Source organism: Centroberyx affinis, unplaced genomic scaffold (genome assembly GCF_046629955.1).
Source record: "Centroberyx affinis isolate AG114_WGS23_722 - 3 ecotype Tasmania unplaced genomic scaffold, CSIRO-AGI_Caff_v1 ptg000718l_1, whole genome shotgun sequence".
Taxonomy (NCBI): Eukaryota; Metazoa; Chordata; class Actinopteri; order Beryciformes; family Berycidae; genus Centroberyx; species Centroberyx affinis.
The window spans coordinates 603,140-629,948 of NW_027279335.1; the positions used below are offsets into that span (position 1 = coordinate 603,140).

Consider the following 26,809-nt stretch of genomic DNA (forward strand, 5'->3'; position numbering starts at 1 on the left):
CTCCCCCCCATCCCCCCTCCTCCTCCTCACTGCGAGCTGCTGTATCCTGTGTGGTGAAGCTGGCACCGGGGCTCCGAGAGCTTTCCTGCACATACGCTTTTGATTCCGGCGCTTAAGTTTTCTGGGTTCCCTTCATGTGTGGCTCAGACCATCTTCTTCCCTCCGCTGTTTACTGAACAGTAAAACCCGGAGGCCACAGACCGACATGAGCTTACAGTGAGGCTCCGCATTCCCACCAGAGAGGAACCCATCTCATGAAGAATAATACTAATAACGTGACCAGAACCCAAAACACTTCCTTTCCCGCAGCACTGCAGATCGGGTTTTTGTTATATTATTCTTCATATTTCAGCGCTGGCCGCCAGAACGCCTCGTAAACGCTAACCCAACGTTTGCTGGTGCTTTTCTCAAAGTGGCGCACTTAAAAATCTTTCTTAATCCAACCTCACACCGGCGGCAGATTTATTCCAACCCTCAAACAGGCTGAGGCGGTCCCACTCTGCAGCATGTCGGGGTTTCTTTAGGGGCTTGTAAGTGAATTAGAATTGCCTTTAAATTACCCTGGAGAGAGCAGACGATGGAGGGAACGAGCCAGAAAAAAAACTGGAGCGAGAGGACAAGGAGAGGAGACAGTGAGAGAGAAAGAGAGAGAGAGAGAGAAAGAGAGAGAGAGAGGTATAGGGTGTAGAGGGTGAGAGAAATAAAGTGAGAGAGAGAGAGGAGAAGAGAAAGAAAGAGAGGAAGCAAAGGCCTGGTTTTCTTTTTCCCTCGCTCTGGATTCCAGGGTAATGACTGGGCTGTAATGGTACTGAGCTGCAATCCGCCAAACGAAACAAGAGGCCCAGCCAGCCCAACGATGTTTATTTCTCTCCATTTTTCATCCTTCCCTTTTTTTTTCATTCGTGACATGAAAAAAAAAAGAAGAAATCATATATACAGAATCTGCATTTAATTTGCATGGCAGCCCACTATTTTCTTCCCTCTTTTTCGTCTGCTCCCCTCGTCCCCCACTCTCTCTCTCTCTCTTTCTCTCTCTGTCGTTTTTTTTTTTTTGCACATTCAGCAAGTCCTTCGGCCAAAGCAGGGATTTGTGGCTCGCTAACCAGTGGAGGGGATATTTTTTTTTTGAGAAATCCCCCTCTGCCAACGACTTTTCTTTGCCGCGGCCTCATCCACTGACCTGAGCAAAGCGTCTGTCGAATCACCGCTGAGAGACTCACCGCTCCATGCCGCCTTTGTTCAGCGGCGACCTGCAGCTGAACATGGCAGCCTGAGTTGGTGGAGGAATGTCACCCTTCATCTTTGGGTTTAGCCTTGCATCTTTTTGAATAGAGAAATGAGTGAAATCTTTCTCTGTGATCACCATTTCTACCTGTATTTGAACCAGAAAATTCAACAAAAGTGATGTATTTTGACTTGGTATGAAGGAATGGTCAGTGAATCCGGGGTGTTTCAGCAGAAAAGTCCGTAATAAACCCGTGGAGGAAGCTTTGAGCCCGCACACTCACGCACCGACAGCAAACCCAGCAGTGTGGAGCTGGCTGTGTGTTCTGTGAGACTGATCAGGTCTGTGAGCCACTGATGGGCCCCGGTCCAACAGCCACAGTGGCTGGATGAGAGCAGGCCAGGCTGCATGCCACGGGGGATTTCTGGGATCAGTGAATCTCTCCTTCTATCTCCGTACGGCTCGGAGGCTCCAACTTTTGTGAGTAGGAATTCTGGCCGCGGCCCTTATTTGGTTGGATTTACGGGCGCCATGTAGCGACCGCAAATTCAAAACACAGACACGAATTTCTCTCTGTGCTCGCGGCGTCCAAGCGAACCACATCAACACAAGTATTTAATATAATTGTGGTTTGTATTGACATATTGGCTGTTACCTGCACTCATAGTCCTTGACATTTGAGATAGACTCGCATGGTATCAGGTCATTTCTATCATGCTCCAGAGGGTGTACTCAGGTTTGCAGAGTATCCAATGCATTTATTTTGCAGTCACTTAAGACATACCCACCTAGCCATGTAATTACAATTATAACATACTGTATACACAATGGTGAAATCACAGTGTCTCCTCATTCACCTCCAAACTATGGAATATGACTACCTCTTCTAACCCTAATATCACAAAGATGACCATTATAAATACCATTATTATATAAACTGAATGTACAAAATATTACTCTTTTCACGAAGTACACTGATGAGGTGAATCCAGGTAAAAGCCATTATCCCTTATTGATTTCCCTTATTAAATCTATACCAGTCACAAAGGAGAAGATGTAGATACAGAGAAACAGACGAGTCACAGAAGGATTTTTCAGCTTTGAGACAATTGATATGTGGGTTGTGCAATCAGGAGGACGACCCAAATTTGTGCATTCGGTGCCATCATCCATCTACCCAAATGCATGTCTTTTCCAGACTCTGTGAGAACCGCGGTGTCCTCTCCAACCCCAGCTGCCCTCTTTTCCTCCTCCATCCACACATGGCAGCTCCACCGGCGGCCGCACCCTCTCCCGCTGCTGTCCAGAGCCAGGCAGCTCCAGGGCCTGTGCCCGCTGTTGGCCGGGAGTAAAAATATTTGTCTTGCTAAGCGTTTCTCCAAATGGCTTAGCAGTCTCTGGGTTGTCAGTCAGCCGGTGTTCAGGTGGTCTGGGCCTTGAAGATCTGCTTAACTGTCACCTAATTTTTCAGAGGTGGAGGGGTCATCCGCTAAATCAAACACCCCCCCCTCCCCCCTCCTGGCATGCAGCGCCTCCCCTGCGAACCCTTAGCTCCCGACCCGCAGCCTTTATCGCACTAGATGTCTGCCTGCACCAGTTGAGCCGAGACACGGCGCATGAAACATTTCTGACATTTCTCGAATGTGTGGCTAATCGGGAATGGCAGCTCATGTCTGTGGGATTCTCTTAAGTGGGGGAGACGCGGGAGAAAGGGGGAGGTGATGCTGTACAGCTGTATCCCACAGTGGGGGCAGAGTATACAGGTCTGCCTGTGATTTATATATCTTGATAGGTTTCTTGGCTTGGTTCGATTCAATATACTTTTATAATGTTATGCGCCATGCTGCGAGTACATGAAATCACACGCTGTTTACATAATTTCTAGTGTTAAGAAGTAGCAACAAAATGGCTTTTTAGACAACTCAACACAAGAGCGTACTGTAGAAGTACTTAGTTGAAACCTAATCATAAGAACAATAGCTGCTAGTGGAAAAATGGCGTATTAAGTTATTATGGGCTATTAGTGGGAAAGATTGTACGCTTTATTGGTTAGATCTGAGGGCCAACTGAATTTATAGCATGAAATGAGGTGTGAATAAAGGAGAGAAGTGAGAGGCTGAGGGTGAGGCGCGTCTCAGGCGGACAAAGGGAATTTAATAGGAGAGAACAGTCGTGCGCTTGTTGCTTTTACAACGAAGGTAATTATAGGAATTTATACATCCACGGCACTCTTGCTAAATGCATGGAAATACATTACATACACAAATAAGCATAAGCGTCATGTGAAAAAAAAATGATGCCGTATACTGTCTCCACCACAAAGAAAAACACCATTAAGGGTATAGTGAAGAAAAACAGTGTCAAAAGTGTTCAGTGTTGCTGCTACGACTTAACTCGCCCCGCTGGGGCTGTGCGGCCCGGGCGAGCCGTAAATATCAGCGTTTTTATAATCTTAATTATACAGACATTTTTCTGTTCTCCTCCACGGGCCAGCTCCCCCTCAGACCCAGCAGGTTGCCGTGGCGATGCCAAGCACTCCCCCTCCACAACAACAGCAGCATTCAACAGGCAAAAAGATTTAGAGCTCTGCAAATATAGCCTGCGCTGGGCTTTTTCATGGGCCAGGCGTGGGAGGGGTTGGGGGGTGTGTGTGTGTGTGTGTGTGTGTGTTGGGGGGGGTTATGTGACTACGACCTTACCTCTCTACCTGTTTTCTTCTGGAAAATGTATTTCCCCTATTCAAGGAGAAACAGGGAGAGGGAAATTTCCACTGCGGCGTGGCGCACTTAAAAATGAGGTTGGGCCTCGACGAAAGAAGATTTAGATCCTCCAGAGGAGACAGCGCACATATTTGAGGGGTGGGTAGCTGGTGACCCTGAGCCCCCCACCCCCCCACCCCACCCATACACCCACCCCACACCCTTACCCCATTCACACCAAGCCATTAGTATTCTAATGCCACTGGGAATATGTATGACCGCCTCAGGGAGAAAGAGTTGCGCAGGCCTGTGCCAGAGGGGCAGCAGAAAAGAAGAGGAAGGAGAGGGAGGGAGGGGTAAACAGAGAGACGTTAACGTGGTAAAGACCTATAAGAAGAGAGAGAGGAAAGTGATGGAGGCATAACACATGGGAGGGGGTGGGGATACATATGAGGTCACCATTTACCTCCATGCAGTCACAGTTGGTGTCTCCATGCCTGTAAGTGTTTTTGCATCCTGGTCGTTTTCCCCATTAGCTTTACAGACAGATGGGGAATCAATGATAATGATTTATCATACTACTATTGTTCCATGATTCTGGTTTTCTGATGTTTTCTGACTCTAATTTCATGTACCTCCCCTCCTGTTACCCTAACCAGGGTCTGTGTCCCACTCTACTCTTATTATGGCTATGTCTTTGGTTTTGGTGCTGTCCTTTTCTTTGCTTGAGTAACCTTGTCTCTGTGTCTTCTGTTTGTCTTTTGTCTTGATTGTGAAGAACCTTTTCGAAAAGTGCCATAGGCCTTTTAGTCCACTCAAAGATAAAGGGATGCAAATGAAATCAGAGGAACACACTGCTTTAGTGGTTCGCCCCAAAACCCTCCTGCCCAGTCGTGTAGTGGTCAATAAAAGGTGGGTAAACTCCAGTCAGTGATCATCACAAGGCAAACAACCACCAATACAAACAAAGATCAATTATTTTCAGAAAAGCGTTAATTTATGATGTTCTTCTCTTAAAAGACCCTATCCTCATACATCAGTGGTTTACCCTCGATTGCAGGCCTGCTCCTGCCCAAACCTGAGAGTGACTAAACACACAGTATGTATATATACCCAACAACCTGATGCTTGTGAATACATTCACCATGTCCAACAGCGAGCTGGACCAACTCGAAGCCCCATGTCAAAACGCATTCTCTATGCTTCCTTAATAGCTCGGGCTAATCACTTTAGCATTGTCTCTTGCCGCACAAAGCCTCCCCTCATGCCCCGTATCCTAGGTAGGGGGCGAGGGAGCGGTCTGGTGACGGTGCGTTGAATCCTGGGTGACAGGGCCCCAGTGGGTGTAGGTGCCCCCCTGTCCCTCAGATAATCCCCAGGAGAAAGGGCCAGCATTTAGGGTGCGATACGCTTAATCCGGGGGGCCTTGCGCACAAAGGAGCCCCGCACTTCCTCCGGCCTGAGAGCTTCCGCTGCTCCTGGGGGCCCGGCGTGGGTGCCAGTACAAACATGCACCAATACACGTCCGCATTACAATGGAACAAACAACACAGACATATAGACACACACACATACACACACATGCAATCGAAGAGAGAGTGGGGGGGGGGGGGGAGTGAGCATGAGAGAGAGAATCAAAAACAAACTTGTAAATTCACACTGTCCTTATGGGGAGCCAATCCAAACAGCGAGCAGCCCACGCACACAAGGGCCAGTCAGAGTAAACATGGTGCTGACACACACACACACACACACACACACACACACACACACACACACCGTGGGCACAGGGAATGTTTAGATTCTGCCCCCGGGAATGGTGAAACAAAGCTTGAATGTAGTGCAGAAAGATTAGCTCGGCGAAGGACAGAAAAAGAGAGAGAGATCAAACAGCACACTGCCTGCAGATAGGATCATATTTACAAACAGGAAGACGGCTTTACGTAATAGTCATTTCAGATGCTACATGGAATGTCCAGGTTTACTCATATGTGCATGTGACTCGGGGATGCTGGCGGGTGACGCATGCATCTGCAATCCCATCCCATCCCTGGCTTTGTGTTCGACAGTAAGGGAAGAGAATATTAAAAAAAAAAAAAAAAAAAAAAGATAAAATCTGCAAAACCCAAAACTATTCCCTCTTATTTACCAGAAAAATAAATAATAGCCACTAAGGCACAGCCATGTAACATTTAGAGACATTTAAGTAAATAGCTGTGGGATATTATTCCATATTTTTCTGATATGATTCCACATGCAGCGCTGTGAGTTTGGACTTGGGGTATGGAAAAAGGGAAAACCTCAGGCATGGTGTATCTATTTCCTGGTTTCCTGTCTCGCTTCTCCTTCCCACACTATTTCACGCCGACACATCCTTTTTCCTCTGCGGCTCTCTCAGCGTTCTCACATGGCCACAGCACATCTGTGGAGATGCTACATGCAGCAGGTACAGAGAAAAGATCTGATGTGGAGCAGATCTGGGTGATTAAAAATAATTCTAAGCGTTGGTTTTAACCTGCTTGAAGTGCCAGATGGGTGGAGTTAACCACAGGACAGTTCAGTCAGTGTCAGGTAAGTTGTCAAAATGCTTTTCTGAGATTGTCTTAGCTTTTTGGCACTCGTTTTATTTTCCTACGTGATAAACCCCACCCATCTGGCACCAACGTGGGCTAAAACAAACCATAGAAAGTACTTAAATGTTTGATTTGACCCAGGTCTCACATGAAGATAAACCCTTCTCTCTAGGCCTCTTTATTCTCTGAATGGTGACCTCTGGCTGAACGTTATTCAGCAGCGGTGAGTGGTCAGCACAGACCTCATATTTAATAAGAATTATGAGCAGTGATTTGTAGAGGAGGGTGTAGTTTGACACAATTATGTATCGGACTAATGTCCAAACCCCGCCATGCTGTGTCTTACAGCATTATGGACTCATTAGAAAATAGCCGGCTGGTCCGGGCCGCTTGTTTTGACAGAAAGAGGTCCACCACAGTACTGGCATATGTCCTTGTGTGTGGTGTCCACCAAGACTAACCATTCGTGACAGTGCCAGGAGTGTGTGAGTGTGTGTCCGTGTGTGTGTGTGTGTGCACACCAGGTCCAGGGGAAGCATGCCTAATGTGGGAGAGAAACAGTGAATCCAACGTGGCCACTAGCCAGCGTCAGTGTTCCCTTCCTGGAGAATTAGCCTGTCAATCTGCCCTAATTCCCAAGGACACAGGCAGCTCTTAGACCCAGGTTGGGTTTAAACTGGAGAGATCGACTCCGCTGACTGTTTTCTCAAGACTGGTTGCAGACAGGCTGGCTGGCTGGCTGCAACAGTCAGACCACAACAGCTATAAGAGCAGAGGTGCTGGACTGATAAGAGTCCAGGTTAGAGTAAAACTGACACTTCCCAGTCTGTGCTTAGAGTTTCAGTTTGTTGTTGACCGACACCCAGCTGGCAAGAAGCATCTGTAAGAAAAGGACGCCCACCCAGCGGGTACAGACAAATTAACTAACCGTCCCAGGAATAACTGCACATCTGCCCTTTATATGGGTGTTCTCTCTAATGAAGCCTTAGTCTGCTGGGCCTGGCCGGGGTCTAGCCAAGTCCCGGAGGCTGCCCGCTGACGTCAGCTCTCTCCCTTCCCGGCTGAGAGCTGGGCTGCTGTTGACACTCTGTTGGAGGGCCAGGGGCCATTTGCATTCATGTTCTGCCAGCTCATATATCTGACACCTGTCGCCTGGCCCAATTCAAACAAGCCCAACCACATCAGTGAACGTGTCTATCTGTGAGTGTGCGTATCTATTGTGAGACATAAGCTTGGTATATCTGTACAAATTTACACTCCGTTTGTGCCAGCGTACAAGGTTCTCATTGCATTATTGCCCTGTTCCCAAAATCCCTCTGACAGTTGCTTCTGGGTTATCTTGCATAATTTGCATGCGAAAGAAAACCACAAATTCCAAGCAGGGAATATACAATTCCTTTATTTGGTTTAACCAAAAATAACAGGGTCAATATTAAAAGAAAAGCAAATAAAGCTATAAATATAACAGACATAAACAGAAACAGTGACATTTTTGCTTCACAGGAACCCAGTGATAAACATCTTTATTACATTGTGGTTTAGTATGAGAGAGTTTGGATTTCTGGGATGTAAATGAGTGACCAAAACCTTCTTGTCCACGCTTATTAAAGATCAGTAGATATTCAATGGGGAACATGTACTTCGATTTGCAATGCTGACCTAAATCTGATCCCACATCAACACAGGACAACCATAACCTGTATGTGGTTAGAGGTTCTTTTACAACGTAATCTCTCCATCAGCACACAGGGTTGAGGATGGTACAAAGAAAAGCAAAGCAATGAATGCATGATATCAAAATAACATTCAAGGGACTGTTCCCTGTAACCAACCAATGAGTTTGTGTCTTTTCAAGCAGAGGGATACACAACTAAACTGTGAACAGATGCTACTGGATTCAATGACGAATAAAAATAAATTCTACCAAATGTGATTGAGACATAATTCATCAAGCAGGCCAATGGGTGAATGGGTACATACATACAGTACATATTGAGTGGCTACTGCATCGTTTCAGCCTGTGTAGAGCTAAGCATGGTGATACTACAGGGTGAAGCAGCAGAGAGCACTTGCACAGACAGTGAAGAGACAGACAGGTAGACGCACACAGAGACAGACAAACAGGCAGACAGACATATTGCTGGGAGGCGGTGCTTTTTATATAAAAGGGTGCGGCGGCGCATAGCGGCGGCCGTTTTTTTAGGCGCGGTAGAGCAAGATCCTCTCGGCGCAGACCTGGCCCACCAAGCCGGCGTACTGTTCCACCTCCGTCTCGTCGCTGGAGCCCTTGCGTTTGCGGGAGTAGGCTGCATAGGGCATGACCGTCCGTCTGTATAGCACCAGAGCTCTGCCCACATCCTTCAGCACCCGCGCATCACCTGCACAGACAGACAGACATGGGGAAATAATAAGGCCCAGCCTAATCGCATGAAGCACAATAAACATCGTCCTCATTTTCCCTCGCGCATAGGCTACACGTTAACCTCTGACTGACTTTGGTTGGCAATGATGCACCATTATTCCGAGAAGCTGCTGGAGGAGTATAAAGCCATTTTTTCCCGCAGCACTAATTCCCCTACGCCCTAAACCTGGAGTCACGGCGGTACGTTAGCAGGCTAGTTAGCTGGCCTTGTTTACGGGGCCTTGCTCCCTGCTGGCTTGCCAAACTCAGCATCTCATTAGGCCTTGTGTCATAAACTCTGCCAGCTCCCCTCAGACCAGTGAAAACACCGCTATTCTCGAAGCATGCGTGTTCAGCAGCTAAGAATGGTCCTCTGGAGAGTTGGGTGGAAAATAGGGTGAAAAATGATGACCCCCACTCTGACACTAAAACCGCTGCCTCCAGGAGCGGGAGGCTGAGCCAAGCTGCCCACAGTGGCGCCAACAATCATAGAGGACATGCAGGGGCAGGCGGGGAAGCGGCGTATCAACTGAGAGAACCGAACGCACACAAATACAATGCACATAGGCGTGAATGCAAGTGGGCACACACACACACACACACACACACACACACACATCTCAACACCCACTGCAAGGCCTCATCACCTCCCCACTCCAGTCAGAACAGCAGTCACTCCCCATCTTCTGTCGTAGACTGAAAAATCATATCATCAATGAGTACCTCATGTCACCCTCTCCCCGCTCTACTCACTCTCGCTCTCTTAAAAAATGATTCCATCTCTCTCCTTAGCTCTTATTCCATTTCTTTCCCTAGCACTTCGCTTCACTTTCACATGATTGTTCTAAGGTCACAGGAATATTGTAAGAGTACTGAGAGAGGGTTTCTTGTCATTTTCGGTGATACAGAAATTGAAGCTTTTTCTCCGATTACACTCATTGCAAGTCACTCTAGATAAGAGTGTCAGCTAAATGCTTAAAATACAAAATTTAAATCACCCCCTCTAAACTTCCTTACACATTCCACACAAAACACTTCATCCAATCAGCTTGTCCTATCAATAGCAGTTCCCTTTCAGGAGGTGGAGAAGACAGTACAGTCCTGGACCGCCCGGCCTGGCTGTGAGGAAGCAGGAAGAAAATAAACAGAGAGCTTCCAGCCAGGCTGTGGAGTGGACGAGCCCTCCAGGCCCCATGGCGACACATGAGTCAAACAGAAAGGAGTTTGGTTTGGTATTAATAGACTTCAGGGCCTCCCACTCGTCACTGCCGCTCCCCTGTCTACACCCATGTGGTTCCCAGCTGAGCATCCAGGTGTTGTGTGTTGGTGTGTGTGTGTGTGTGTGTGCTCATATTTTTGCTGAATTCCTGAAATATTCGCCACGGCACCACCAAATCCCTGCAGACCACCTGTGGATCGGGGCAAGATGAGACAGAGGATTCAACAGGGAAAGCAAGACAATACAGACAAAAAATGCTAAACCGCAATGTGATGCCACAAACAAAGGCCTTCCCTCGTGCCAGGCGGTGAGACTGATATCCTATTGATAAGACCCATTCATTTAACCACTTTTACAATTTGTGGGGCTGGCAGTGGTTTCCCTCGGGACGGCAACTGCAGCATACGGGCTGGATTCTGCATTTGTGGGCTGGACGTGGCCCACGACGTCTCGTTTAAATGTGTCCACATGAGTAAAGCAATGATATGGGCTGCAGTTTGAAATATCACTGGTCCAGGCAACGATGAATTCAGGACAGCAGCCCCAAAGGCAACTTTGCAGGTTCCATTAATCAGATAGCTATTGAGCAAATAAGAGTGACAATGATAATGAGTGATTCATGGGGCCGCATCCAGGTTATTCATGTACCACTGTGGCCTCTGACTCACACAATGATGGTACCAGAAAAGCAAGGCAGAGAAATGAAGAGATGCGTGCACATGGCCACTAAGGACTCAATCTTGCCAGTTCCTTCGTTCAGTCTTTATTTTTCAAAACTGAAACTTTTTGCCATTTCCACTGGGTATACAGAGAGAGTAAGCTTGGATGAAGCCCTGAGGCTCCTGAGTTCCCACGCTCCCCGCCTCTATAAAAGATATTTTCATATTTCAACTGAGATTTTCAATCCACAGTATGGCGTCATGTTTTATTTATTAGCTTAATTCCCCTGCTCTGTAATGTCCCAGCCTTGGTGTTTTACCCTCCTCTAAAAATGCTGAGTCACAACATTGGAGGATGCGTTACAGGAGTATAAACTTTCAAATGAGGAAAATCAGCAATATGTTAAACCTCAGTCATGTGGGAAACGGGCTTCAGAAGATGTAAACATGTTATGTAATTTCCACATGATCCTAATTTTGGTCCGTAAAGTATTAGTGTGTCCTGATGGGATGACAGAGAAGCTATTCTATGCTTCCTGAATAACTCTCATTCTTTATCACAGTGTTGACAGACCACAGTTACGCAAAGTTACACTTGTCCACTCCAATGTGTGTGACAGTGGTCTAAAGCCCTACTGTCTCCCTGTGAAGAGGCATATTAAGTAGTGAACATGTTACACACATAGCAGCTTGGGGCTTTTAGATGGTCTATTAACCTCTACAGTAACGCTGAGCAGAGCTCGGAGAGGAGGCACAAGGCCCTATCTCTCTCTCTTACTCAGGACAATCCAAACATCCGCTCCTCTTATAAACACTCATTTACCCCTTTCCCTTTTCTTCCTAACTCCCTCCATCCACCCGTCCATTCCTCCCTCTTCGCTCTGAGTGGCTCCAGACCCACCGGACGTCCAGTGACACGCCGCTCCGAGGTCGGAGCCCTTCGGGGTCAAGGTTCAAGGGTCGGGGGGAAGAGGAGTGGTGAGGGTCGGTCCGGGAGTGAGAGGGTCAGGGCCGGAGCGAGGGGCCTTGACACCCCGCCACGCTCCTCTCTCTCTTCCCATCCATCTCCAGTTTTCCAAACGCTTTCTTAACACCGGACACTGGTCAATGGCAGGCCATAGGGTTAGCCCTTGGATAAGACCGCTTCCTATGACCCAATGTTGTAAAGCCAAAAGAGGACTTAAGCATGAAAAGCAAAAGGGCAACACGGTGGTGTAGTGAGTAAGGAGATCATTCTTTGACTGCAGACCCGGGTTCAAGCGCCTGGGTCAGCAAGCATCCGCCCTGCTGAAGTGGCCTTGAGCAAGACACTGAATCCCTACCAACTTCAGTTCTGTCGCCGACCACGCACTTTGACCTCGTACTGGACTAGGGCAAGCGAAAAGAAACTTTCCCTACAGGGGATCTATAAATCATCACATTATTATTACTGAAATGAAGGAAAGGTACTTCTGCAGCGGTCAAAGAGCAACAGATACAGTCGAAAACAACATGTCTTTGTTTAAAAGAAATCCCAGCTAACCACTTCCATCCCCCTCCTGTCTCCTGCACTCTGACAAAGGGATTTAAGAGAGGAGTGATGGCCCTCTCCCCTCCACTCTGCAAGGGAACATTACAGAGAGAGCCAGGCTAAGGAGCAGAGAGCTTGGTGAGGAGCAGGGTAAAGTGCCTCTGCAGCAGGGTTTACAGAGACAGACACACTGATAACAAGAAAGAAAGTGTATAAAAGCCAGGCATGTATAAAGGTAGACATATGGAGGGGAAGGCGGGGGGCTGGGGGTAACGGGTGGGTGCTGTCAGACCGGGGCTTGTAAAGATAGAGGGGCCTTCTCTCCTTTGTTGCCTCTTTCCACCACCTAATGTCTTGGCACCACTTAGCCTGGCTGCAATAGCCACACATGCACAAACACACCAAAACACACACCAACACACACACAAACACACACACTTTCAATAAGCAGCAGCCTTTAAAGCACATATAGACTGCAGTACCTCAGCTCAATGGGGAGTGTGTGTGTGTGATTGATTGTGTGTGTGTGTGTGTGTGTGTGTGTGTGTGAGGAGAAAGAGAGAGAGAGAGAATGAGCATATTTTAGAGATATTATATGATGATGTTTTACTGAACGCAACTTAGCATAGTGTGTGTATGTGTACGGGTGTGTGTGTGCAACATGTAAGTTTGTGTGTTGGCGCCTGTTGGAGGCACTTAAGGCTCGGGGGGTGACTACTCGTGTCACACACTTTTACAAGTGTTTATCCTGCTGAGAGGGCAATGCCCCTACTTCTCTGTCAGGCAAACACTGATTATGACCGAGTGTGTGAGTGTGTGTGTGAGACAGTTCATATGTGCTGTGCAGAATTTGTGTGTGTGTGTACTGTATGAATATTTGTGTGAGGCTACAAAGAGGCCCTAGATGTGTCAGCAACAGGCATGCAATCAATGTGAGCCTGCTTTAGACAGGGTTGTGTAAACTTTAGATTAGCACTCTTCACACACTTCATTAGCACAGTCAGTAACGCGGTCGCCCTGACAATTTGAACTAACACCCAGCATCCCTCTTCTCTCTCACCCAGGGTGACACTAGGACCTCTAGGCAGGCCTTTACAACAGGCCTGGGTTGGAATGAATGGGCAACAGATATTGTCGAAGCCTGGGGTGTCTTAAACAGCACTGTGTAGAATGTGTTGTGATTTGGGGGTGGAGGTAACTTTGGTTCTGAGACTCCTGAGCCAATTCCAGGATTCATTCCAGTAAGTGTTGTAGTGCAAAAATGTATATTTATGTGGACAACTGTATATGGACAACTGTGCTGTAATTGTTATTTTTGGGGCGTAGTGTATTTTCATTATATTTACATTTTTCAAATTTCCATCTGTGGCAGTCCAGTCCAGTTAAATGACTAGAAAGGAAACACTGCTCATACAGGGTATCCAGCAGTGACTGTAATAGTTAGTTACTCCCTAAAAGATACATAGCAGGAACTCCGCTGGGCACAGGACTTCCCCAGTGACTGATTCAGACCACGGAGGGTCCCCCGTAGTGTTAGTGTCCTATGCTAATTCAAAAACGGAGAGGAACATGTGCTAATTTAGGACTAAAACAAGCCACATGTTGACAACCTGCCAATTAGGGGTGGACCACAAGCCTCAGCAGTGTGCCATGCTGCTATCCTGGCGGTGACAGAGCGAGCTGACCTGGTGACTGACCGACCGCTGTGTGTATTTCTGGAGAAGACAACAACCTCCCCACTGGCAGGGACCTACTGTAGCCGCAGTCCAACCCCACAACTTGGCTACGGCCTTGGGAGCTAACGATCGAGCTAGCTAGCGCTGAAATGTACTGGCACTGCGTTTCAACACAGAAAGCCAGGCCTGAAATAATGTCCGCTCCTGTCCAAGATCAACAGTCCACACAGGAATGGAGGCACCGCATGACACACAAAACACACACAGACTCACACATGCACACACACACACACTCTAACCACAGTCAAAAATTCACAACTCTGACACCACCACTTTGTCCTCAGTAATTTGTGCCTACGCAGGGATTAGAGCTGTGATTGACAGGAAAAGGTCAGACCTACCACTGCCTAAGCTGTTAATGGCCATGTTGTAAATGACCAGCCTACTAATTGTCCTTTAAATACCCTCGCTTCTCCTGGGCGTGGTGCTTTCACCACCGCATGAATCAACTGCAAAAGCTTGCCTAGAAATTGAAAAAGGTCTACAATCTAAGAGTTATTAGTTTCTTGGATTGTCTCAGCTTAGAGATGGTACAGTCAGTCCCCATCACATCATCTGACAGCCCCCGAAAAGTGAAAGAGTGGACAGCGGAAAGAGGCCTAAGTGGCAGAGGAGGTTTTTCCTTAGCAGTTCAGCTCCCCAGGGTGTGTGTGTGTGTGTGCCTGTGTTGGTTTTTACCTCCCTGCATGGCACCAAGTCCAAATATGACCTCACTCTGACAGAATAATAGAGCACTGTCTGTCTCTGGCTCTCTGCACATATATATCTCCCTCTTTCCTTCTCCACCTCCCCTCCTTGTACCTCTCTCTTTTCCAGTGCCAGCATACGGTACCAGCCTCCCTCCCCTTCACTTCCCATCGCTATAAAATTATTTATGTCACAACAGGTTCCCCTCCCTCTCCCCCTCCCCCCCCGTCTATTCTTCTCCTATTACTCCCTCTCTCACCCTCCATCTACCAATCCTCCCCCTTCTCCCTGACAGCTCCACTCTTATCTATTTAGGCATCTCAAATTCTTGTCCTCTCACGTCTCTTACTCCTCCTTACTGTCTATCAGTGGATCTTTCCCGTTTGAAACTCAGAGGTCCGGTGCTGACACACACTCTTCCGTCCATTCCCTCCATCACACACACATCTCTAGCTTTCCTGTCCATTGTGCCTGTCTGGTGATGCGGATTAATGGGGAAGTGTAAACAGGGGATGGCTGGCCCCCTGTACTGTCAACCTCTCAGGTTACAAGTACTCACAATACTCTGGCACACATGTATGCACATTTAGAATCATGCACACACAGGCGTGCGTGCTAAAACACACACTGTACACTAGGGCTGGGCGATATGACCTGAAATCCATATCCTGATATTTTGTCACGTTTACCTCGTTAATGATAAATGAAACAATAATTTGTTTATGTTTTTTACCTTGGCGGACTAGTATTGCATTCTCCATTAGTGTTATGGCCATTAGCGTTGTTGCACTGGACAAGCATAACACAGCTTTTATGTAAAACTGCTTTGCTAACTTAATCTAGTTGTAGCTAAAATCACCGGAAAAAAATATTTTCTGTCGCATAGATTAGCCATCACAGCTGCAAACACATTGCAATACAAACAAAGGACAAGCGGGCATCAGTCAATACAAGGTGAGAGAGCACCGCTTTCTTAGCATTTTGCAAACTTAATACATTCCACACATTACGCAAAAAAAGCTGCTTTGCTAGCTTTGCTATCTAGTTGTAACTAAAATAATCATTGGCAATTTTTTTTGTCACACACAGATCAGCCACCATACTTGCAGACCTTACTTGTCTGTAGCACCGGGCGAGCGGGAGACTGACTGACCGACCTGAAGTTTGGCTCCTGAGGGATTGCCAAATCCATCAAGTTTCACATTCTACTGGTAGCAGCTTTAATTTAAAGAAACACATAAACTACACTGCATGTGAGGAATGCATTTACTGAACATAGGAAAATTAGGTTGGTAAAAGATTCTTAGTGTCCATTTTGATACATTTTCTGTATACTGCCCAGCCCTGCTATGCACTCACACACACACAAACTCCTGTCATCTCTTCCCTATATCTCCCTGCTAGCACTCAGAGTCGTATGATGCAAGTGCCTTCAGTTTGGTTTAGGTAGGAGGTGTTGGAGTTTTACTGCAGATTCCCCTAAGCCATCCAGTGCACAGCAGAGAACTGCAGAGTCAACAGAGCAGAGTTAGGGGAGAGAGGAGGTACAGAGATTAACAAATAGGGAGACGGAGCTAAAAAAGCTATCACTCTCTCTGCAGCTATGCAAAGTCAACCCCTCACTCTTTAACTCTCTCAAAGTCTCCCTCCTCCCCCTTCTCTCCACTTTCTCCCTCCCTTCCCTTCGGTCCAGGCAGCGGGCGTCTACTAGTCTAACTTCTGCATGTGGTCTATTACCACTGATATCATTATTCATCTAATGACAACATGGCCCTTTCATAATGACAGCGCTAGCTCTGCTCTGACCACACTGAAAGAGCACGAGGAGAGAGAGAAGAGGGCGCGATCAGAGCTGCCGGCACTCTGCTGACCCCGGTTCAGTGACCGCACGCTATCTTGTAGCAAGCCCAGAGATTTCGACACAGCACCACAGCGGAACCAGATCAGATCGTAACACAGGGTTCCTGGGTTCATCCAGAACAGCCTGTAGGTGGAATAGAGAGATCCAAGATCTAACTGACAAAGGCAGGTCAGTATGTTAGCGGTGGAAATGAAATCAATGGAACAGAATGGGTCCTGAATATGGAAAGACATTCAGATATTAAATTCCTTATGCTAATAATAATAGTGGAGTGTGGTGTTGCATAGTTGTACCTGCATCAGGGTCCTGGTTGAAACGAGCGTAGCGGGCACTCTCCAAGTGGGGTATGCATCGCTCTATAGGCACCCAGACATAGGTTTCTGGGCACAGGAGGTCTGAAGGCTGGTATTGCCCCTAGGGAGGGAGGGAGAAAGAAAGAGTTATACTTTCACACCAGACTAGTCAGCCGCCAGTGTGAAAGAGTCGACTGGTGTAAATCAACCGCAAAGCTTCCCTGGTCAAGATCTGGGTTGAGACCCAGATCAAACTCTGCTCCTCCTGGTGTGAAAGTTCATTGCTTAACCCGTGTTCCTCTGTGCTGTCCACTATGTTGAACGGAAAATGTAAACACAGAATCAGCATACGATAATACTCCCTGGTTGTGTTTGGGAAAGGGGTACAAGTCTGTATTTGACTTAACATTTTGGATGGAAAGTAAAGCTTAACAAAAACAGCTGCAGAGCAAAGAAAAAAAATGGGTGAGGAGTAGAATGAACAGAGAGAAGAGAATGGGGAGAGAGAGAGAGACTCCATTATCAGAGACCTGTGTTCTATCACATTGCTCCAAACAAACACAAACTGCCGAGATAGCTCTGTAAACAAGTAGGCGCCTCCAACAGGCCTGCTGCGCCTTCTCAACACACACACACGCTATATTTATAGTTATATGACATTAAACTGAAGGACAAAGATATCTTTACCATTTCATAAACACACTCTCATACACAATCGAGGTCAGAGAGTGCTGGGTGATGATATTCAAAACAAAAAGAAAAAGCCAGCGATGTGATGAGGAACACAAAATAATCAAGAAAGAGGGAAAACAACAGGGATTTCCTATTGAATGTGAGCTGTATGCCCCAAAAAGAACCCCCGAATCCTGAAAGAAAAAAAAAGAAAAGAAAATCTCATCCCTGGAAAATGCTGTTGCTATACGGGCATATAGGCCCATCTGTCAGTGGGCCTATATGGAAAATATGCAGCCTGTTTTCACAAGCAGGACAGGACGACGTGAGAATGGACTAGTATGCTTTACGGCTCTGAAAAATGAAAAACAGAAGAAATTATGTGTGGGTGGGGGTGGGGTGGGGGCATAAGGGTGGGGTGAATGACAGACAGGTTTTGCTCTCAGGGTGGGGTCCTCCTGCCTTGTACTCTAGACACCCCCCTCCCCTCCCCACACAAGGCAAACATAACACTTAATTCATATGATCATGGAAAAAGTGTGCAGCAGGGTCATAGGGCCAAGGTGCACGCTATACGTAAAAACCAATTGAGAGTAGTGCAAAACATACTAGTGTGCTTTAAGTGCTATTGCTAACAGATGGGTAGTGAGGGAATGCTACGCATCTGTAGTTGCAATGGACACACACACACTGACCGGACACCCTCCATGTCCCTACAACCCATAGCATTCTCCAACTGTCAGCACAGTCAGCTCCACACTCTCACACTCCACCTCAACTCTATAGATTCCTTCAACACCACAGTGGGACACACCTCCATCTGCTGAACACACACACACACACCTGCTCAGCAGCACACACAAAGATACACACACACACACACTTCCCATTATAGGCACCTTTACCCTGACACTGCACTACAAATCACCCCGGATGTGTGAGAGAACACAGGTTGGAAGGAAGAAGGGAGGGACAGACGAATAGAGGTAGAATAGAGGTGTAGATGGAGTGACTAGCCTTTGGTTACACTCTGGAGAGAAAGAGAGAGTGAGAGAGATAGAATAAGAATGACAACATGCGAGCACAGGCTTCTGGTTAAGCGGTTATACCATGATGAGAACCAGTCATGTTTCTCTGTGTGTGCCTAGACCTTGTATAAGTGTGTATTTGTGCAGCGTATGAAGTGGACTCTTGATTCTTGAAGGCCTATATTTTTGTATCCTGGTTTAAAGTGCAGTTCAGAATGACAGATCCAACTCCTTTACTATAAAATGTTCGACTCTGACAGAGCGAGAAGCCTATATAACCACAATGAGAGACATAGGCAGGTCATGGCACAGGCACAATTCCTCAATTCTCCCCCTGAAAGGAAGGAGGCATGGGGAGAAGGGAGGAATACAACCAAATATGAGAGGACACGGCTATTAGTGGTCTGGAGCGAGGAGAGAGGAAAGAACAGAGAGAGAGAGAGAGAGGAGGAAAAGAAGAGCCTGGTTGGCCACTATCTATCCGTCTGCTGCTTCTCCTTATTGGACTGAAAGGGAAGACTGAGCTCACCACCACAAACTCTCTCTTTACTCTGTCTTTCTTTATCCTCCCTCTCCATATTTCGTTTTTTTCCCTCCCCGGGTTGGCTTGAAGGCCCTGTAATTCACGACGACTCCTGCAGCCATGTTTTCTGTTTTTGCGTCAGCTCGCTCGCATTTTCTGTCTCTTCATTTATCTAACGGTTGCTCATACCAACAGAGAGACCAGTAATCGTTTCCTGGAACTTGGAACCTTGAAAGAGGAGTGCAGAGTGTAACTGCATGTCTAATGGCTGGAAGTGAAATGGCCTATTCCTATAAATCAATGTTGTCGAGTGGCTGCTAGCTCAGCAAGGGGTGTAATGAGGGCGGGCGCAGGAAGTGATAGTGTGAGTATGTGTGCATGGACAGGAAGCCTGGTGATAAGGGGCTGTGTGTGTGTGTGTGTGTGTGTGTGTGTGTGTGTGTGTGTGTGTGTGTGTGTGTGTGTGTGTGTGTATGTATGAGTCTGTCCAGTCTAGATAGTGTCCACCGTGTTTCAGGACTACCCACCCACTCACAACAGATAGCCAGGACGAGGCTCTTCACACAGGGAAAATCTTTTTCCTCCTTTCTTCAGTGGCTCTCCTCCCTTTCTAAACACCCAAAGCTTCCCACACAAACCAATCCATCACCATCCCTCCTTCCCTCCCTCCTTGCCACGCTCACGCGTTCAGACAGATATGGAGGTGATGCCGACGACTGACGACCTCTGAAAGGCCCGTTTAGAGAGACAAAGAGAGATGGAGAACGAGAGAATGAGTGGAGAAAGAAGGAAACATTGACAAACTTCAGCGGCCAGACTTGGCTGCCATCAGAAGTGTGAGGAACGAGAGGGAGTGGGGGAATAAAAGGAGAGAGAGACGGGGAGGGAAGGAGGGGGTGAGAATTAGATGCAGATGAGTGCAGGGACGGTATTTAACGTCACAGAGACATGGGCCGAGGCGAGCTGATGGAAGTGATAGGAGCAGACGGAGTGCCAGGACGAAGGGGCCCAGCGCTGAGACGAGGTTGAAAGTGGGGGATGAAGAGGGAGGACCTGGCAACCATGGACAGAAAAAGACAGAAATAGGAGGGAGATAAGTAGACAGAGAGTGAGATGGAGACAGGAGGAGGACTGACAGATGAGGGGAGAAATGAAGAGCTGCATTCAATCAAAGCCACAAAGAAGGGGAAACCTCAGCAGAATGGAAACTGTACATTCACAATAGGGCTGTGGAGCTGACAGGATGCACTGAGTGATTTAAATCTATTGTTTTGCCCTGGGTTTGTTAATGAGTGTGTAGAGGTCACTGTTTTATGGCAAAGCAATCTTCCACAGTGCAGGTTTCCCAATGAATTGAACTTTAACGAGACAGAGGCAGAGACAGAGAAGAAAATTACACAATCGCATTTGAATAACAATTGCCCAGTGTAAACAATTACACAACCCCAATCATGAGAAGCAAATAAACACATACTTCCACAGTGCTTAACATGCAGTTACACAATACTTTGCAAATCTGTCATCACTCTGAGCCCTTGGGTGACGCAGAATCACTCACTCTTTTCGGGACGCACAGACTATAGACACACAGAGATAGCTGGGGCCCTGCTGTCAGAGTGAACTTTATTACCAACTCGGAGACAAACACATAACTGTCACCTTATTTCTCTACCCCGTTGTGCACCCTTTCCCCTAATTCTATCTCGCTTTCTCACACACCTCGGGATAGGAGCAACGCTCCGGGCCCATACCTGTGATTTATTTGAAAAGCAATTAATCAGACACATAAATTGTGTGCTTCACTGCGGCCAAGGAATCCTCGTGAAAACCTACACCGCTATTGCCTTCTGCTTCTTTTCTTCTTCCCTGCCTGTTTGAGGAGGACTAGAGAGCAGACACGTAGCAGTATGTGCAGAGTGGAGACAACTTTCATCAACCAAGAGCCCATCAACCAAAAGTCTATTTCACATCTCCATCTTGTTCAAAATACTAAATGCAGTGCTTCTGACTGCTCCAAAGTCTAGGCTTAAAGTTATGATCTGTGTCATTTCTGTGTAAATAAATGTCTGTTTTGCTACACGCTATTGCCATTGGTATAACGCAATGGTGATTCAACCTATACCCAGCTCATGAAAGCTTTTGCTAAATATCCGGTGTCAGCTAGGTCTTTCCAGGGAGACATCTTCTGACACACAGCAAGTGATGCTTTTAAGTTTCCGGCAGCAACAACAGCGGTTTGTTTGGAATGAATAGAAGAAGAACTGGGTAGTTAGCATGAGCAGTAATATCCAGCATGGCTGAACTGACAAAGAACAGAGCGCCCCCTACAGAAACTCATGGATTACCACTTCAGGACTAAAGCTTTTGGCTCCTGTCTGAGGAGCTTAGGCGAGCAGAAACAGTATCACTTTAAATCACTTCTTAAAACTTATTTTTACAGACTTTCTTTTATTTAGTGTTTTTTATCATATTATTCTTACTATTAAATTGTGTTTACCCTCTATGCATGTCCTTTACCTTGTGCTGTCTTCTTGTTTTTGTTAGTAGCAATTTATTTTATGAATATGATGTTTACTTTTATTATTATAATTATTATCATTATTATTATTATAGAATGCATCAACATGCTACTATAAGGCACTAGTACATCTCACTGGGTTCTCCTGAAGAGCAATTTGGGTCTGAACCTCTCTGTGATTGGGGTGTTGAGCAGTGTCACAGTTCAAAGTGATCCCTCTCCCTACTTGGAGCAGTGAAGACCAGGAGAGAGGAGGTGGATTGGGTGTCCATGTGTCTTAGTGAGAGGGCTTCCCTGGCTCCACCGCCTTACTTTACACCCACATCTGCTGCTGATTTCCTGCTCATATCTCCTATTGAGTTTTCATCTGCCCTCCCCCTAGCCGAGGTATCCCTGTGAGTGTGTGTGTGTGTGTGTGTGTGTGTGTGTGTGTGTGTGTGTGTGTGTGTGTGTGTGTGTTTAAGTCAGACACTGTGCAGAATTTCCAACTGCAGTCTCAATGGGTCTATTTTTGATAACAGTATCAGTCCAGCTGAAATCTCTACAGGAAAGAGCACTAAGTTATATAGTAATCTGTTGGTCAACTGAACACCTACTTCAATGCGAGACAGAGTGGCTCCAATAGAGTGATGGGAGGGGTGGTGACGGAACAGGATGAGGTCACCAATGCTAGCTGCTGCTATGAACATACTGGTCGTCTATATGTTTGTCTCTTGCAAAAGATATATTATCTACAAATTTTGGGCAATACAAAAAAGAGCCTGTTGTATAATATAGGCAGTTAGCCATGGACACAATGGTGAATAGGATTTGTCAGGATTACACACTGGTCAAGCACTCTCAGAAAGACATGGACATTTGACCCAAACAGACAAATACGGTCGCCGCGTTACGTCTTTGCAGTACATTCTTCAGCTGGTGTTGAAGCAGGACAAGCCTGAACTGGGAGGGGATACAAAGAGGCCTAGTGTGACCCAGACCCAGGCAGACCTAACCTAGGCCGGCCCAGGCCGACACTCTGACCCAGGGTCACATTCAGCCAGTCCTAGTCAAAGACCAATAAACACAGGCCCTGATCCCTACATCCCAACTCTCTCTCAAACATACATCTCTCACAATACGTCCCCTCTATCCTTCTAGGACTTTTGAATCGCACACATTCTCCCCAGACAAGAGGACAAGGCTGGGGGCCCTGCCGTTGCTGACGGACACATGTAAACAGTGCAGCTCACACAAACACACACACGCAGCTAGACAAATAGCGCTCGCACTGAGAACCTGGCCGGCTGGAGTGAGGGACGGCACCAGTGAAAGACACGTCCAAACAAACTCTGTGTCGTTCTCTGACTCAGAATACTGCGCCTACATGCGTGCAAACACACACACAGACACACATTTTCACCACGGACAATCTGTACATGTGCGTTTTGTGTGTGTATGTGTGTGCGTTTGGGTCTGTGTGTGTGTGTGTGTGTGTGTGCCCTGAACATGTCTGGGGTCTGCGTTTGGGGAGATTTACACTAACCGCCGCTGTTTAAACACTTGGGGCCCGCCAAGGCCTTTTCACCCCACTCAACACATTACCACAGGACGACCTTCAAATAAATAAAGCATCCAGGCTGGTAACTCTCCCCCCTGGGCCCCTAGACAACCCCCACAACCCCCCTACCCTACAATCCCCCACCCTACTCTGTCCCAGCCCTCCCTCGCCCCGGCTATGCGTCACGGCTCCAAGGATGACAGGTTAATGAGGAGAAAATATTTTTACAGGATCGCGTTTCGACGGAGCCCCGAGAACCAAGGGCAGCGCTTTTATGGGCATCAGCTCGCGGCCCGGGCACTTTTATCTCTTCATCTCCTCTGGTCTTTATGGGTAGGCGAGCTGCTACGCCTCCCTGACACAGACCACAGCTTACAGACTTACAGTCACAGCCCCAGCCCCTAATCTCAGTCTTAAAACCCCACCTCAAGCATCTAACTAGAAGACCAAAGCCCAGCCCTCCACCCGCTCCGAATGACTGTCTAACTGCATTTATGAGGCCGACTCACTCTGCCCGTTAGTGCTTATCGACGATCTGGTAGCTTTTCCTTGCCAAAAACAGACCAGCCGTTTCAGACAAAGCGGCGCAGCTGCAGCAGGTTTGAAAATAAATAGTGGTGAAGTTAATGGCAAGGCAAACACCTCAGGCTGGCAGCTAGAGGGCTCTGGATGTGCTCAGCGTGACACCACCTCCAAACTCTCACTTTCGCCCCCGTGACCTTCACACCTCCCCCTCACGTCTCCCCTCCTGCCAGCTACCCCCCCCCCCCCCTCCCTGTCCTTCCACCCCGAGTAAGACTGAATCGTCTGACCCGACCCCATGAACTTTGCCCCCCCCCGCCCCTCACCCTGTCAGCGCTCCTCCTAGGGGGTGCCAAGCAGAGGCTGCCCCCAGACTGTGCCGTAGCCTGTCAATGATTTGTTAAAAACACAACCGTGGCAGGACAGGAGGAAAAAAAAAAGAGATGATGAGGCATAAAAGAGAGGTGAAATTATCAAAAACTTTAAACAAATGTTTCTGCTGAGAGGTGCACTGTTGGTGGTCTCCCGTCGAGCTAAATCAAACAACGCTCTTTCTGTCAGAAAGGCTCCAATTTAAGGAGGGGGAGGGGAGAGGGCTGGAAGGCAGGGAAAAGTGGTATGTTTTAGCCTATAAACTTCACAGAGAGGGTGAAAATGGGCCTGGTCTGGTTTGATCTTATTTTGATGGGCACAGGTTTTCTAACAAGAGGACTGTGAGAAGGCTACGCTACTGGCATGCAAGAGGAATACATTAGTCTGAAATTGAATATTGCTTCATCTCAGGAAAAGACCACTAAGGGGCAAAAAGAAAGCGAGAGGTAAAGAAGCAAAAAGTATGATGGTAAAAATGTGAGAGCCCACCAGTCTCGACATGAAACACTGCTCTCACCACAGTAATTTTATACCACCTCCATTTTAGCCATCATGACTCCAAGCATCCAAGCATGCAGATATGACAATCGGAGAAATAAGATCCTCCCACTGCAAAAATATATATCACTCCCCTGCTTGCTAGCCAAGCAATAACATTAAACTAAATGCAGAAAAAGTGTGGCTGCGGTTTATCTTTCTAAATGAAATCATCCTATTTGGTTCAAAGCTTCTTCATCACTCCCCCCTCCCTCTCTATCAATCTTTCATCCTAACCAGCATGGTGGCTGGTTTCCTGTACAGTTGCTGAGAGGAGAACGGGAAAAAAAGAGTGAAAGAAAGAGAAAAGGGGTGGCTTCACTATGCCTGGACCTGTAGGATCTGTGAAGCGTAAACCTACAGTTCTACACAAACATTGCTGTTGACAGTAAACCTTTTCACTGCTACAATAGAGAATACAACTCAGCAAAGTCTATCAATGGGTGGGCAGAGGTTAAAAAGTTTATGCTAAGAGCTGCAGTGTAATAAGAAGACATGAAGACTATACCATTTGGGCCATATCCAAGGCTATATGCATATATATAAATAATCATAAAATAAAGAGTTCTGTATCCACTTGAACAAATCCAACAGCTCTGCAAACCCAAAGCTGTGTACTATACCATGGTTAGGGATGGGCCCCCCTCTGGGAGTGACTCACCCCTAGATGCCTCAAACTCACTCACTGTCACTCTTAATCTGCACAGATGTACATCCAAGTGACACGTAGAATGTGAGGTCACACGCGTACACATAACATATGAATGGGGCCCCCCGAGTGAAAATAACATGCATGCAGAGTCCTGATAGCTGTGGCTCTAAGCCCTTAGCATGTCACAACCTGCAACTGCATACTTGGAGATTTACAGAGAGAGGGAGAGAGATAAAGAGAGAGGGCGGGATTGAGAGAGAGATTTATTACCATTAACATACAACATGGGTATTGTTTCTCCTTTTATCCCAACTGATCAGAACTGAAATAAACTGAGAAAGATGTAGACAGAGACAGACAAAGAGAGAGGAAATTATAAAAGGACTGAAGGGTATAAGAAACCTATAGTCGCTAAAACGGGGTAACAAGACACAGATTCCCATTCATTTGTTAGAGTGCAGGTGTGTGTGTGTATGTGTGTCCTGAGGAAATGAGGTCCGATGGATGTGCCTGTGCTGGGAGGCACTTTGTCATGTCTAATTGATGTCATGGGAACTAAGCTCATGGTGCAGGTGACAGAGAAGCCCCCGGGCCTCAAACTGATTAAGGCAAACATTAGCATAGCAGCAAATGATTCCAACCGACATCAGATTCTTTCATCAGTAGCATCTTTACATATTCCTCCACACACTGGCTGAGACCTAGATGAATTAAGTTCAGGTCTGTTGCACTTAAAAGCTTTGGCCCATGTGGAGAACTGCTGGTTGTTGCTAGAGAGATGACCGGCTCTCTGACTGTGTTTGTTGTTTGTGCGCAAGGAGGAGTCGGATTGAATGGAAACGGAGGTGCAGCTGCTGCGAAAGGGCTCCTTAAAAGTCAGTGAAGTACCGCCGGGAAACGAATAATCCTTTTCATCTTGCCTCCTTTTCTCATTTGGCACACATTTTGTCACTCCTTTTTTGCTCTCCATCTGTCCTCTTCCTCCTCCTTTCACTCATTTTGCTCACTCCTGCTTTCTTCCTCTCTGTGGAAAATTTAATGGTTTCCTGGGCTCAGCTCGAGACATTCTTTCACTGCGAACAATAATAACAAGAGTAAGAGCCACTTTATGTAACCCTCTCACTCCCTCACCAACTGGGTACAACTGGGTATTCTGAGAGTGTGTGTGTGCGCACACACAAGTGTGTGTGTGTGTGTGCGCAAGTGTGTGCATGCATGCGTTCACTTGAAAATAAGTACTTGATCTGTTAAGACCAGGTACTGCAGGCTATTAAAGCCAAGTGGGCGACCGCTTCATTTATTATCATCAAAGTCTGCTTATTCAATACTTAAAAATAACCTTAACATGCACACACACACACACACACACACACACACCTCTGCAAAGAAATGGAAAATTACTACAACGTGGCATGGTTCTTTTAGCCCTCTGTCCAAAATAAAAAGAGTGGAAAATTATAAAACAAAAGCAAATGAAACTGTGAGTACATTTTGGAGCTGCTGGCACTAGATGGAGTAGTTACTGATGGACAAGGGAAAAAAGAGGGTGAAAAAGCAAAATGGACTTTGTTGAAGAGCAGGC

At 46.9% G+C, this 26,809-nt stretch overlaps 1 protein-coding gene across 3 annotated transcripts in view; it reads right to left on the reverse strand.

Moving 5' to 3' along the window:
- Positions 1-7,899: 7,899 nt before the first annotated feature.
- The window catches only part of LOC139644220 (arginyl-tRNA--protein transferase 1), a 61,930-nt gene continuing 43,020 nt past the window's right edge, over positions 7,900-26,809 (reverse strand). For all 3 annotated transcript variants that reach the window (XM_071519635.1, XM_071519634.1, XM_071519633.1), the window contains 2 exons: positions 16,864-16,984; positions 7,900-8,875 (listed from right to left, as the gene is read on the reverse strand). In XM_071519635.1, the coding sequence (XP_071375736.1) occupies positions 8,697-8,875; positions 16,864-16,984 (300 nt within the window). In that variant the 3' untranslated portion in view covers positions 7,900-8,696. The remainder of the gene's footprint in view (positions 8,876-16,863; positions 16,985-26,809) is intronic.